General features: G+C 58.0%; 1 protein-coding gene and 1 long non-coding RNA gene across 2 annotated transcripts in view; one reads left to right on the top strand and one right to left on the bottom strand.

Annotated features, from left to right (window-relative positions):
• Positions 1-935: 935 nt before the first annotated feature.
• The window catches only part of Runx3 (RUNX family transcription factor 3), a 59,822-nt gene continuing 46,346 nt past the window's right edge, over positions 936-14,411 (bottom strand). The window contains exons 5-6 of the mRNA XM_015994542.3: positions 7,771-7,920; positions 936-3,562 (exon numbers count right to left, since the gene is read on the bottom strand). Of these exons, the coding sequence (XP_015850028.3) occupies positions 3,030-3,562; positions 7,771-7,920 (683 nt within the window). The 3' untranslated portion in view covers positions 936-3,029. The remainder of the gene's footprint in view (positions 3,563-7,770; positions 7,921-14,411) is intronic.
• On the top strand, positions 12,484-13,737 carry LOC143272016 (uncharacterized). The gene is made up of 2 exons (XR_013049388.1): positions 12,484-12,590; positions 13,209-13,737. It is a non-coding gene; the product is annotated as an uncharacterized LOC143272016 (long non-coding RNA).

Raw genomic sequence — 14,411 nt, 5'->3', positions numbered from 1 at the left:
CCTGGGTTGGCTGTGTCAGACCCTTTGATTCTGGAAAGTGCATAAAACTGACTGGGGCTTCAGAGTGGAGCGTTCCTAACCAGAAGTCAGCTCTTCCCTGCAGGTCCCTGTCTTCTGGTGGGAGCTCAGGGCCTGTGACTGTGACATGTGACCAGGAGGGTGTCTCTGAAGGGCAGAGGCAGGAAGCTGCTACTGTCAACTGTCACTGCTGGGGTGGGGAAACCTGGGCAGGGCAAGAGCAACTATCCAGAGGCTGGGGAGTTCTTCCTAATATCAGCCCACATTCCTCTCCAAAGCAGGGGGCTGGGGGGAGTGGTGGAGATTTGGTGGAGTCGGGTAAGTGTTGCTCCACTCCTACCGCCACCCAGAGGCTGCAGAGGTAACTGCATGGTGTCTCCCCCACCCCCCACCCCGGGCTCTGCCTCCAGCTGGCCCAGGACTCCTTGGTCTGTTTCCTTTGGACATGTGGGGTACAGGGGACCGGAGTTAAAGTCAGGGGTCTTGTTCTTCAGGTGTAGAGGCCACCTTCAGGTCCACCCTCAGATAAACCAAATAAAAGACTGTGGGCTGGGAAGACACTGCTTCTAACTCAAGGAGAGGTCCTGCTGTGTGACCCACTCAGGGTGTACCTGGGGACAGGTCCTGCAGCAGCTGTGGCCAGAATCCTGTGGGCAGAGGTGCTGCTGGGTAGGAAAGGGTCCATAGTCCAGGGTAGAAAAACAGGAACTTCCTGCTGGGGATGGATCTTAGGCAAGCTAATACTGTAACAGGGCAGGATCTTGGAACTTGGGGCAGGTCTCTATAGCTACCCCGATGGAGCTGAATGGAGGACTTCCCACACAGCCAGCTCCACCTTGTCCTACAATCCCCTGTCTCCTGCCCAAGAGAAGGCGGTCCCGCCCACCTTCACAACTCCAGAAGCCTGACACAGGTCCTTCAAGGCATCTGTTATATTATTGTAACAAATACAATTTTCATTTTACAGTTAAATAGTACCCAAGATGGGCAGTTGACTGTACAAGCAAGTTGTGCATAAAAAACAAACACACCAAGCAGCCTATAGTGCAAAGCAGGCCCCCCCCTCCCCCTCAACTCGGAGCCCGCTTCAGGAAGACCTGCTCACAGCAGGTAGGATACTTCAGGGTAACAATGTCACAAAGGATCAGTACCCACCCACCCCTCCCAGTGACATTGTATCAACCCCCTTCAGCTTCCTTGTGCTTTCTTTCTAGCCAGTGCTTTCAAGTAGCACTTTAAAGTAGCCTTGCAAATAAGGAACCATTTTTACCAGCCCAGGCTGCCTGTATTCACTGTGGGACGGACAACAGACTCAGCTGTCACTGATAATCAAGATCAAGGATGGGAAAGAGGAGTAATGGTGTGTGTGTGTGTGTGTGTGTGTGTGTGTGTGTGTGTGTGTGTGTGTGATTTCCCATCTCCACCTGCGTTTGGATGTCAGGAAGGGTAGTCGTCTGGGGTGGCTTGCACAGTGCTGGGCACTAGGATCCTGAAGGTGTCTTCCTTGGTAGTCTGGGCCAGTCTATACCATGGGCCAGTAGTGAGGCGGGCAGGAGGGCAATGGGCTATAGCTGCTTCCTGAGAAGAGGTGAAGAGGCCCGTCTGGGTGCAGGAGCTGGAAGGCTTACTCAGCTACTTCCAAGAGACAGAAAATGTTTTGGGTTTCCCCCCCCCAACAAGGTTGGGACAAAAGAAATTGTAACAGGAGGTGTCTGCACAGGGTTGTCAGGTCCCCCTGACCTGCCGGAGTGTACATGTATGTGGTTACAGGTGTGGGCCATGGGGAAGGCCAAGCACGACCACAGAGACCATCTCTAAGGAGCCTTCTAGAGGAGAGTTCCAAGGCCACAGAGGTTGTGGCTCACTCAGTTTGAAAACCCACCTGTGGGCCAGCTCTGGTCAGAGCTTTTTAACCTCTCCCACTGACAATCTCCCACAGTCCCCATGACCCAAGCCCTAGGCCAAGGCCTCCCTTCCCACCTGCCAGATCTAAGGGGGGCCTTGTCTAACCTCTGCTTGGACACTGCTCTGCCATGGCACACCTCACCAGCGCCTCCACAAGGCCTCCTGGAGGCCCTGGTCCCCTTCTGGGAGGAATGTGAGGTCTGAGGGTGGCAGGGGTCTGCTGATATCTCACTAGCAGAGGCGGGCCTTTCAGATCGGCAAAACTTCACCTGTCACGGACCTTGTTTTAAAAATGCTCGATGAAGTCGCTTTTTTCCTTTGCTTCAAGGTTGTTTGCTTCTAGGTACAAACATTAGGGAGTCGGACTGCAGATTGGGAGGCAAGGCCTGGGCAGGCAAGGCCTGGGCCTGGGACACAGCTGGGCTGGACCTAGTGAGCCTAGTGAGCAGGGACACTGACCACTCCATTGCTTCCCACCGTAACACTTTCTGCAGGGACCTCTCTGTCCCTGAGAACCGAGCTCACCCTGCAGGCTGGAATGTGTTTGGAGGTGTTGAGGCCTTCCTCCCTTTAGGGACCTGCCACCAGGGACTGCTCTGGGGCCCGGTGTCTTTGGCTAAGCTAGAACTGGTCAAGGACCGCTTGCCTGGAATAATGGGGAAGTCAAGTTTGGGACTGGTGTGGGTGTGTCCTGGGTCCTCCCTCTCTACAGTGAAGTCATCTCAGGGGTTGGGGTTTCCAGTTTGGCTTGAGGGGGTACCAATGCAGAGGGAAGGCTGGTCCCCAGGGTGCAGGGTGAGAGAGAGAGGAAGTTTGGACATCTCTGAGCCCGAGCTTCTCTTGCCAGCAAAGGCCTCCTTCCTCATGGGCAGGGGTAGCCTCTGACTCAGGAGATAATCCTAGGCATGGCTGGAGACAACAGAGGTGGGTGTGGGCTGGGGCAGTGTCCTGGGGGAAGTCCCCACATCCTCTGTTCAAACTTGTTGCTGGACAGAGCTCTGGGAGCCGTCGCCAGCTCTGGCCCCTGGGACTAGGCCAAAGTATGTTTCTTGCTGTAGCCTGGAGCTGGAGGGCCGGTCCGGGTGGCCCGCGAGTCCCCAGGGTGCTCAGTAGGGCCGCCACACGGCCTCGTCCATACGGCCCGGCGTGCTCAGGGCTGTGGGCGAGTTGCTGTGGCTGCCGTCGGCCTCCACGCCATCAGCCTGGCCCAGGCTGGGGTTCATGAGGTTGCCCGCGGACACCGAGGCGCCGCTGGGGCAGGAGGTCAGCATGCGGGTGGGCGAGCGCTCGCCACCGCCCGCAGCCGCCATGGAGAACTGGTAGGAGCCGGAGGAGGCGCCGTAGAAGAGGTGGTAGGGCGCGGGGTTGGCCTGGAAGGGCCCGCTCTGGCTCTGCGGGGCCCCGGGGTAGGGCGGCGGGAGGTAGGTGTGGTGGAAGCGGCTGCTGGCCGGCATGCCCGCCACGCTCAGGCTGCCCAGGCTGGTGCCCGACGGCGTGGCGCTGTAGGGGAAGGCGGCAGGCATGGCTCCCGGGTAGTGCATCCTGGGGTCCGGGAAGCGGCTCTCCGTGAGGCTTTGCAGCGTAGGGAAGGAGCGGTCAAACTGGCGGGGATCCGAGAAGGGGTTCAGGTCTGAGGAGCCTGGGAACAGCAAGAGGGGCGGGGGGTCAGGTGCGCAGGCTAGGACCACCAGGGGACCTCTGCCACCGTGGGGTGACCTTCCCGGGGACCCCTTCCTCTGCCTGGGCTGGGCTCTGGGAACTCTCGCTGCAGATTAGGTTGGGAGTGGAGCTCTGGGCCAAAGCAGAGGGGACAGCCCTCCTTCGCTCTGAGTGTCCTTCCCGGCCTGCTAGGGCAGGCATAGACAGGGCTCCCCACAAGCTCACTCTGAAGAGCAGGCAAGATCAAGGGTGTGAATAGGGTCTTCAGGGGCCCAGTGAGACTGGGAGCGGGACCTTCCTCTGAAGAGGAAGAAACTGAGGCAGAGATAAAGGCTGATCTCCTCCCTAATGCACAGAAAGTGCTGGAATGCTCCAGATGGCCTCTATTCTCCATTGGGGTCACTGTGTGTGTGTGTGTGTGTGTGTGTGTGTGTGTGTGTGTGTGTGTGTGTGTGTGTGTGTGTGATAAACAGCTCCTGTCTGTAAACTGCCCAGTCGAGGGGGTCAGAGCATCAGATGAAGGTCAGGACAGCTCTCAGCAGGACAGTGACACAGACATGGCACCTCTGATCTCGGGGACAGCCATGGGCTAAGTAAGTGAGGCTGGGCAGCAGCACAAGGCATCCCCATGCCCTCTGGATGGGCACACATGTAGGTAGAGTGGTGTCCTGGCTGGGGAGAGGGCTCTGCTGGTCCTCACCCCCACTTCCTGAGCCTATGTCTTCTAAGGCTGCCCCACAGGCTGGAGCTACCTGGTGGTCATACAACTACATGCATAGTGTAACACTTACTGGAGGCACTTGGGGGTCCAGACCCCAGCCTGGCAGTCAGACCCCACACAGCAGCACCAGGGGTCTGGGTTTCTCAGTGAGCTCTAAGATGGGGTGTGGCAACCTGTATACCTACTTTTATAATCACAGGTCCCCAATCCCAGCATTCACACGGGCTTTGGAAACAAACCTAACCCCATGGGTGGGAAAACAGGACCCAGGCAGGGAGAGGCATGAGGGTCACGGAGCACACGTCCTGAGTCCCAACACTGGCCTGGTAGGCACTGCCTCTTTGTGGAGACAGCGGGACTTTCCACGGGACCTCTGGAGTCTGTCAATCTTCCTGGCTTTGACTCTCACTCCCTGTGTGCCCTTGGTCAATCACCTAACCTCTCGGTGCATCAATTCCCTGAGGACCTGGATCAAATTTGTTAACACACTTAAAACGCTGAAAACTGAGCCACGTCCAGCAGCCTGTGGTGCTCTGTCTTGTTACGGCCACCGTTACACTCTCTGGTCCTCCGTCCTGATAAGATGAGTTTGGGACCCCGATAAGATGAAACCCTGACCTGGAGCCCTCCTCATATCCTGACAGCAGTGGGCACGCGACAGACCCAAGTGGTGTTGTCTGCTCTATCATGGATAAAAGACCAGGGGAGGCCCTAGGGGTTGGTGTCCACTCTGAGTGGGCCCTCTGGCCACGACCAGTTGTGCCTGGGGATGGGGAGTTCAGGCCTCCTGCTTCCTGGGCTCTGTCGGCCCAAGGTGTCGGGTGACCTTAGGTATCTGGTACTCCTTGGGTCTCTGGGGTGTGTGCATCAGCATCTCTGGGCCCGGCTATGAATGACCACAGAGGCCTGCCTCTGGCTCCAGGTACAGAGAACAGACAAGAGTCAGGCAGCTGGAGCTTTCTGAAATGAAAAGTGGAGACGCCCTGGCTGGTCTGGGAGGTCGAGGTACCTGATGTCCATCTACACCCAGGAGTCCTGCCGAGAGGATGTTCAGTGCCAGCAACATGAGAGGACCCTGCACACTGCTGCCCGCTACCAGGGGACCCTGTTCTCAAAGCAGACTGAAGGAGACTTGTGGGGGACAGTGGGACTGTGGCCCTGCAGTGGAGAAGGGACTGGGGTGCATGGAGCTGCCACTGTCCCCTCCTCCCCCTCTCCTCGTTGCTCCAGCTTCTCCTCTGGAGTGGTGGGGAAGAACCTGCCCTAGGTACCCCCTCGGACCCTCGGCAGCTTCCTCGGCCTCCACCTCCCAGCCCCAGGAAATCTGAGCTGCTGGGACCACTGTCAAGCAGCCAACCCAGCAGCGAGAGGAAATGTTTATTTTCTCCAAATTGCCCCAGCTGCTGCGTGCAGCTGAATGAGCCCTTTGAGCTGTGAGAAGCCCCCATTGTGGGTGCCTGCAGCAAGCGCCCCCCCTCCCAGCCTTGGCATCGCCTGCAGTGACCAAAGCCAGGGGTCAAAGCTATTAACAGGCACCAAGGAACGTGGTGAGGCATCCCGGGGGACCTTTGGGACCCAGTCCCACCAGGACGGAGGACCAGAGAGTGTGGTTCTTCGTATCTGAGCATGCCAAAGCCACTCTAACCTCTTTTCACTTGAGAAAACCGAGGCTCAGAGAAGTCAGGCAACTTCCCTAAGATCACACAGCCAATGCGAGGCAGAGCTAGAACTGGTCAGGTTGACCTGACAACAAAGTACATGGGACCCTCTCCTGAACACCAAAGGCCCATTGGAGTTAACATGGGGTGTAAGAGTCCTATATCAATGTAGTAAGAGAAGGACTGGCCATCCATGCCACACTGGCCAGGTGAGGCCCGGGGCTGTGGGAGGCTGAGTCTGGCTCCTGGGAGCATCTAGTCCCAAGGCCACACCCTCTCACTGGAGCAGGGCAACCATGTGCTCTTCTCTCATGGGAACTGATGGTCAGGAAGCACTCTCCAGCCCTGTTGGACTCTGGGGTGTCCCTGGCTCCATCCATCCCTTTTAGGTCAGGCTCTGTAGGTACCGGCCTGTTGGCTTGTGGCAAGGACAAGCTCCTGGACAGGGCTGGGCATGAGGTAGATGCAGGGCATTTACTGAGGCCAGAAATGAACCTCAAGGGCCCAGGGCTCAAAAGACGAATCTCAAACTCATGGGCTCAGGCAAACTGGGGACAGGGCCTTTCCTTACCTTGGGCCAGCTTCCTGATACACTGAGGGCTGACGCCATGCCCTGACACTGTATCATGCCTAGAACACATGGTTAATATCCCCGGCAATGCGTCCTCATGGAAAGACCAGTGTGGAGAAGGGCAGACGGTTGGCCAGAGAGGGGCCAGCATGCAGCCCACTCTGGCCCTAATGTTCGGTCCCTTCTCAGACGCTTAGAAGTCCTCACCTAAGGACAGGCCCAGGGAGACACTGGACTCGGTCACCAGAAGGCTGTGTGGCCTAAGGGTGGCACCAACCCTCTTGAGCTTCAATTCGCTCATCTGCCACCTTGACCCCGAGACAGCACGGGTGATCTGAAGGGACAGGTACCACACAGGGCAGCAGCTAGCCCTCTGGCCTCTGTGGCTCGGCATCTGCTCCTGCCTGACCTGAGACAGCTGCATTCAGCCTCCTGTCCCTGACCCCTAGCAGAAGTACAATGCCGGCCAAGCACCCGTCACGGGATAACAGACCCCAGGGAGATCTGCTTGCAGCCAGGCACTGGGGACAAAGTCCGACCCTAGTGCTCTCTATTCATGTGACACTGGGTGGAGGGGCTGAGCTAGGCGGTGCTGGCACCTCAGGTCACAGTTTCAGGTGTGAACAGCACCCAGCCCCAGAAAGAGATATCCCCAACACACTGGGTTGTGGCGGTGCGCGCCTTTAATCCTAGCACTTGGGAGGCAGAGGCAGGCAGATATTATCTGTGAGTTCAAGGCCAGCTTGGTCTACAGAACTAATTCTAGGACAGCCAGGGCCACACACACACACACACACACACACAAACACACACACACATACACACACACACACACACACACACACACACACACACAAACACACACACACACACAAATACCCTGTCTCAGAAGAAAAAAAAAAGAGAGAGAGAGAGAGATGTCCCCATGGTATTTCCCCTCACCAAGAGAAGGCTGAGGCAGTGGAGTGTGCCAAGTGGGGGCAGGGAGGCCATGGCTTTATGCATACCACAGGATAACCTCCATGTCCCTAGGGAATAGTGAGCTTCAGAGGGAGGAATGGTCACGTCTGCTCACGCTCATCCCAGGGTCAGGTATGAGTGGACTTGGTAGTCTAGACTGCAGATTGCCCCGGCTGCCCACGAAGAAACAGCCGGGGAGCCGTCTTCCCGGAGGACTCACACCTTGGCTCCTCATCCGCACCCCTGCCTGGCCCCCACCGGTCTCGGCTCTTCCATACCTTGGATTGGGGTCTGGGCCTGGCTGCTGAAGTGGCTTGTGGTGCTGAGCGAGGCGCGGGGACTGGGGGTGCTTGGTGTTACACGCATGCGCAGGTCTCCGAAGCGGTCGGGGAAGGCCTTGGTCTGGTCTTCTATCTTCTGTCTGTGCCCTGTGGAGCACGGGGAGCCCGTCAGCCACTGCAATGCCTTGCCCTGCTGGGAAGTTCTTCCTGGAGTCTAACTTGGGCTTCTGTGGAACTCTCTAATTTTCTGAGCAAAACATGGCTATGTGCCACCTCGGGCTGCCTGACCTCTCCTCAGAATGGTCATTCTTATATCACACCCGGACTTCTGACTCTGAACTACCTAAGCCTCCTCAACATGGCCTGACAGAAAAGAATACCAAGGCAATAGGCTTAGAAGAATGGGTCGGGCAGGCGGATTGCCAAGGAGTCAGGAGGAGCCCCCAGGGGCGATACTACCTTCACCCCCGCAGCATGCAGATCCCCACACTCCATGTACCCCCGTGAGGGCATGAGGCCACCTAGCCCTGGCCAACCTAGGCACCCTCAAACCCATTTCCCCTCGGGGCCTCAGAAAGGAGGGCAGAGAGAGGCATGGTCATTGAGGATATACATACAGGTTTCTGGTCCCTGCCCAGACACAGGGCCAAAGGACCATGTGCCTGGTGGAGTGTCACTTTTTTTTTTCTTTTTCTTTTGGTTTTTCGAGACAGGGTTTCTCTGTGTAGCTTTGCGCCTGTCCTGGAGCTCACTTGGTAGTCCCGGCTGGCCTCGAACTCACAGAGATCCGCTTGGCTCTGCCTCCCGAGTGCTGGGATTAAAGGCATGTGCCACCACCACCCGGCCGGAGTGTCACATTTTGGAGACTGCCAGTCCTCTCTACCACCCTCTGAACAGCCACAGCCCACACAGGAGCTGCGGGCTGGCTGTGCACCTGCTGGTGGCTGAGGGACCCTGGGGGTGACATTAAGTGCCACACACGCTCTTTCATCACCCATCCTGCATTTCTTAAACAACACACGGAGTTCCTAAAATAAAAATAGGTGAACTCTGACCACCAAGGAAGGCCCCTTTGTCACCACGGGCCTGTCCTCACCAACTCTCAAGTTTCTCTTTCCATCCTCTTTTGGGGTTTATGTGCACGGAAAAACAGAGGAGGAAGAGTCCATTCATGGAACTTTCTAGAATGGCCTCAGCCTGGGTATATTCTTCTATCACTCTCTCTTGGCGTGACACTCCTGGGAGCTCACACTTTCCTCACCTGTGAAGTAGGGACAGTGACCAGCCTCTCTGAAATGCCCTCCCTGCTGCCGTGGAGAGCTCATGACTGACAAGAACAGCCACGTCAGGGGATGTCCCTTGACCGTGCCTGTCAGATCCCCTGGAGGTGCAGTTGCCTCCTGATCCTTTCCTTGACAGAAGCGATTCTGAATGTCTCCTCTGGCACAAGCTCACCTCTCAGAGGTGTGCAGGCTTGTCTGAGGTCAGGATGGCGGGGCTTCCTAAACTTGGGCATGCTAGGAAACTGTCAGAAGAGTGTTTAGCATGAGAAGTTTGCCAAAGTCTTTGTGTCTGGAGTGACAGGGACTTTTCTAGATTGACAGAAAGGTGAGTGCTACACTAAGGTGTTTCACTGTCCTGCCTGAGACTGGACAGTGACTCCAGGCTTGAAAAGCATGACCACTGACCACTGCTGGGACGAGGGACCTGAAGAAGCTGTGGACAGAACCTGATTCATAAAGGTGCCGGGTCCTCATGGATCTCAGAGCTCCCACACATGGCTGCCACAGGTCTAGCTGGACTCAGGAGAGCCTCAGAACTGAGCAGGGGGTCCCAGGTCACGATTAGAAATGGAACCCTGATGTCCTCCCCCATAAGGCCCCAACCACAACCAGTGGTACACACAGCAGCAGATGTCACCACCCCAAGGCTCTGGGAAATAAAGGGGAAAGTGTGGCCTGGGGCGCCTTGGAACTGGCACTACAGACTCCAAGGCCCCAGGCCTGGGCAAGAACCTGATGAGACAGACAGGTGGCTGGGGACTGGATAGAAGGCTTGTGCCTCACTGAGGACAACTGGCTGGTATCATGGTGCCCTGGTGTGGTTTCTGGCTCAGTAGAAGTGCCAAAGCCCAGCTCCGAGGCTCCTGGAGATGGCAGGGTTGTGTGGATGAGCTGGGGACAGTGGATTCCCAGCCATTTCAGCAGGCAGGAAGCCCACCGGAAAGATGGGAGGTGACGGGTTGACCAGATGACAGCGGGGGTGCAAGGAAATGGGTGGCTCAGTCAGCCACAAGCTCCAGGGCAGCCAATGGGGCCACACAAAGGCTGGTGCAAAACCTCAGGCCTGCCGCTGTCGTCAGTGACGAGCAAAGTCCCCTGGTTCTGAGTCACAGTGTGCTGTGTGTTTACGGCTGCTCCTGTGGCCAGCGGAAGGAGAGCGGGGCTTGGGGACAGCCTGGGTTCAAGGACGGGCCCTAACAGGTGCGGCCTGGGTCCCACTGGTCCCACTTCCCTCCACCTTGAGCTACAGGGTCCCTACCACAATGACCACAGGGGAGGCAGATGACGGAGCAGGACACTGGGGCCAGGATGGTGACCAGGAAGACAGCCCAGATCCCTGACTCGGGGCCCAGTGCCCCCTCTGGACGGTTTCCCTTTGGAGCTCCCACGGGTCAGTGGAGACCCTGAGACGTCCCAGCCAGCTGGGGCCCGTGGCTTGCCCAGGACAGGCTCCCTGGAAGAGGGGACGGCACAGCACTGCTTCATGTGGCTGTGCGATGCTGGAGCCCCTGCCAGGGAGAGGCAGAGGGGAGCCTGCTGACCCCACGTGGCCAGGGCGCCAGAAAGTCTCAGAGCCACGAGGCTGAGAGCCTCATGCTGGGAGCAGAACTGAACGGAAGTGCCTGGCCTGTGCCCGGGGAGGAGGGCTACAGAAAAAGCCCTTTATTCCTTTTCCCACAATGAGAGCATGGAGCTGCCTGGTTGCCTCAGCCACTTGGGGTCTTGCCCTTCTGTGCGGGCTGCCTCAGTCTCCCCTCCACCCCCACCCACCGCACAGCCTGCTCACCTAGGTCCCCTCCCTTGGAGAATGACTGACTTAAAAATCATAAGAGGGTTAGCATTGGTCCTACGGGCCTCCAGGCCCCAGTGGAAAGAAAGCAGGCGGTTCCTGGACAGCTCTGGCCTCCTGCTGCCACTGGCCTGGCCTCTCTCATACCCTCTGTCCTCTTAGTGCGGGACAGCCTCTGCCAGGAAGGCTCCCTGTCCTTTGGGCCCAACCTAAGAGCCCTGTGAAACAGCCCCGAGGGCAGTCAAGGGCAGGAGACAGCGGAGCCTGCTGGGTACAGGGAGCTTTGTCCACAGCAGGCTCGGAAGGTACACCAGCTGCTGGCCCTCGCGGCCTCATGAGGGAGACCGGACGGACGGACGGACGAGCCCCCCACAGTACAGGTGGGAAGCAGCAAGGCTGGGCAGAGCCACTGACAGGCTGGGGAAATGGCCACCTCCTCTCCACAGGGCTCATCTCAGGAAGGGGCCTGGCTGTGAAATTCAAGGTGTGACATGGTGGTAGGGCCCTGCCCAGGGTGCGCTCTGTGGGGAGGAACATGGGCAGGGGATACGGGGGGGCGGGGCATCTTAGTTAATTTTCTGTTACTGAGCTCAAACACGATGACCCGAAGCAGCTTGGGAAGGAAAGGGCTTACGTCATCTTACGTCATCTTACAGCTCTCAGGCCCCGCTCCATCACTGAGGAACAAGCCAGGAAGCAGCTCCCCTCCAGGGCCTCTGCATCAGCTCCTGCCTCCAGGTTCCTGCCCTGAATTCCCGCCCTGACTCCCCTCAGTGAGGGAGTGTGACCGAGGGCTGTAGAACGAAACAGACCCATTCCTTCTCAAGTTGCCTGTGGTGGAGACGTTTTATCTCGGCAATAGAAACCCTACCGAGGCCTCAGGGGCTCAGTGAAGCCCAGGAGGGTCCTGCCTTGCTCTGAGACTCAGGCTTGAGTCCCAGTCACACAGCCACAGCAGCCCAGGTTCCTTTCCTCCGGGCCTCAGTTTCCACACCTGTCAAGTGCTTGTCATCCTACCCCAGGGTAGGTGGATGGGCTTGGTAAAGGTAGAGTCCTCATGGGAAGAAGGGTGTCTGGGGAAGGGACCCTGACTTGTAGGGTCTTGCTTGCTCTGCCTGCCAGCTCCTGCTGGGGGTCCTTGATCACACTGAGTGTCCCAGACCCTGTCTGTGGGAGGGTAGACCTCAGCTAACTCACTCCCCGGCCAGCAGTCCCAGGACCATTGCAGACAGCCATCATCCAGTGGTGGCTCTGGTTGACTCTCACCTGGCCTCCATTGTTTCTTCTGTGAAATGGGGATGAAAGCTTAGAGCCTCCCCTACACTCTTAGGGTGAAGTCAGGTTTGAGACGTACACAGCCCACAGGCTCTGACCTTCAGGGGAGGTGTCAGCCCCGCTTTGACCTGCCTGGCACTCCTGGGTCAACAGCTCCCAGGCAGCCGGCAGCCGACTTCACAGGCCGGTGATACAGGTCAAAGCCCCCGAACTGGGAGACTCCCCAGGGACACACTATGTAGTCCAACTGGGATTCCCCTACTGTCCCCAACCAGGACAGCGTGGGTCCCTTCACCTGCCAGATTCCTGGTGCATTTGCCAGGGTTAACCCCTGCCTCCAGCAGGCGGAGCAGGATGCCCGGCGGCGGTGGCGGACCACACATACAACTTCAAGGCCACAACCCTCTGTGAAGCGCCCCAGCCCCCCACCCCCACAGATGGAAAGGAAGGCACCAGGCCAAGGTCACAAGGTGATACTAAAACCTGGAATGAGCTGCCTAGCCCACAGGGTTCTCTGACAGAGGAGAGCTGGGCTCTGCTTGGCAAGAGGCCAGCTCCATGGCTGGCCTCAATGAGGCAGGAGGTGGGATGCAGGGAGAGGCCAAGTCGGGCAGGACCCTGGGAACAAGGTGAGCCCCAGGCAGCAGGCCCTGGGCTGGTGCAGAGCTTCCCAGCAGCCGGCCTGCAGCCTGCCACTCCGGCAACCCACACAACAGCAGCCACTGTGCGCCTGCTGCCGGCTTCCTCTGCGGCCTGTGGGGAGATTTACACCGGATCAGCCGCTCGGATGGCAGGCGGGTGCCGGGCCTGGGGTGGTCTGCTGTGAATTGGCCCCCTGTGAGCAGATGAAAACCAGTGGTGGCTGGGCAGGCAAGCCGGGCCGGCTGGCGGAGGGCCAGTGGCAGGGAGGTAGCTCCCGCCCAGGGCTGCAACTGGGGCTTCCAGGCCTGGGCCTGATTAGGGGAGCTGGGAGGTCTGAGGTTAACCCTTTCTCCTCTGCTGGGTCGGTCCTCCTGGATCTGCCAGGCCTTAGTGGGGTGCTCCCAGGCTCTGGGGTACTGAATGACCAGGTGTGGCTTTCTCTCTAGACTGTCTTTCAGCTCCCCCACATCTGGAGTCCAGGATGACACCACACTTCAGTTTTCTCCAAGGCCCACGTGTATGTCACACTGGGTCATTTTTCCTGCCCATACCAAGTCCCAAGAGGCCACACTGCTATTGGTCCACTTCCTTCAGGACTGAACCTCACCAGGAAGTACCCCCCGCCCCGCGTGCCAACTACCCACCCTCTGCCCACTCCAGCTTCCTCCCAGCTTTGCTGAAATGAACACATTATTTACTTAGCTCATTCCTGACCTATTTAAGGAGAACCAACTAAACGGTCGTGTGGGCATCCTCAGGGCCAGGAGCAAGAGGTTGACAAGCAAAAGAAAAGAACCCTGGCATTAGCCAGGCAGCGGTGGCACACGTCTTTAATCCCAGCACTCTGGAGGCAGAGCCAGGTGGATCTCTGTGAGTTCGAGGCCAGCCTGGTTTACAGAGCGAGATCCAGGACAGGCACCAAAACTACACAGAGAAACCCTGTCTCGAAAAACAAAAAACAAAACAAAACAAAAACCCTGGCGTGGCGGAGCATGCAGATCAGTGTGGAGGCATAACTCTGGCACAGGAGCAGCTGGGCAAAGGCCCCGAGGCAGGAGCGTACCTGGCAGAGGCCAGGAGCTGGAGTGGGGTGAGTTGGGAAAGAGGGTGCAAGAGAGGAAGGAGGGGTCCCCACCAGATTTGGCCTGACCATGGTCACTGAAAAACCTGTTTCCCCTTCTCTCCTCCGGAATGTGAGGCCCAGGAGGGTAGGAACCAGCAGGTGGGGTTCAGGGTGGTGGCCTCTGCACATGGAACAGTGCTGGAGGAATGGCAGGTGCTTGCGAATTGCTTTGTGTGCATTTAGAGGAAGAGAAGCTTCCAGACCATGCCCTCAGCTTCTGGAAAGGTGAGGAAGCCGGGTCCCACACTGTAGGTCCCAGCACCTGCTGAGCCTGGTGGATGGGTCTAGTTGTTCCCAAACTGTGGTCACTGCCAGTGTGGTCAGGGCCTGAACCACCTCCCATCCCATCCCCATGCCGAATCCAGCTCAGCAACCTGCGTTTGAACCAATCCCCAGTGACTGGGTGGGATGCATCAGAAACCGAGGCCACACAGGCAGGAAGCCACTGAGCCAGCCTCAGCCCCAGCTGGCCACCCGGCTGCAGCCTGGGCACGCTCTGCAAGGCACCAGAGGGGAACGACCTGGC

The sequence above is a fragment of the Peromyscus maniculatus genome, chromosome 2 (assembly GCF_049852395.1).
Source record: "Peromyscus maniculatus bairdii isolate BWxNUB_F1_BW_parent chromosome 2, HU_Pman_BW_mat_3.1, whole genome shotgun sequence".
In the NCBI taxonomy this organism is placed as follows: domain Eukaryota; kingdom Metazoa; phylum Chordata; class Mammalia; order Rodentia; family Cricetidae; genus Peromyscus; species Peromyscus maniculatus.
Note: the sequence above shows the minus strand (reverse complement) of the source record. Positions and strands in the feature narration are given on the sequence as shown.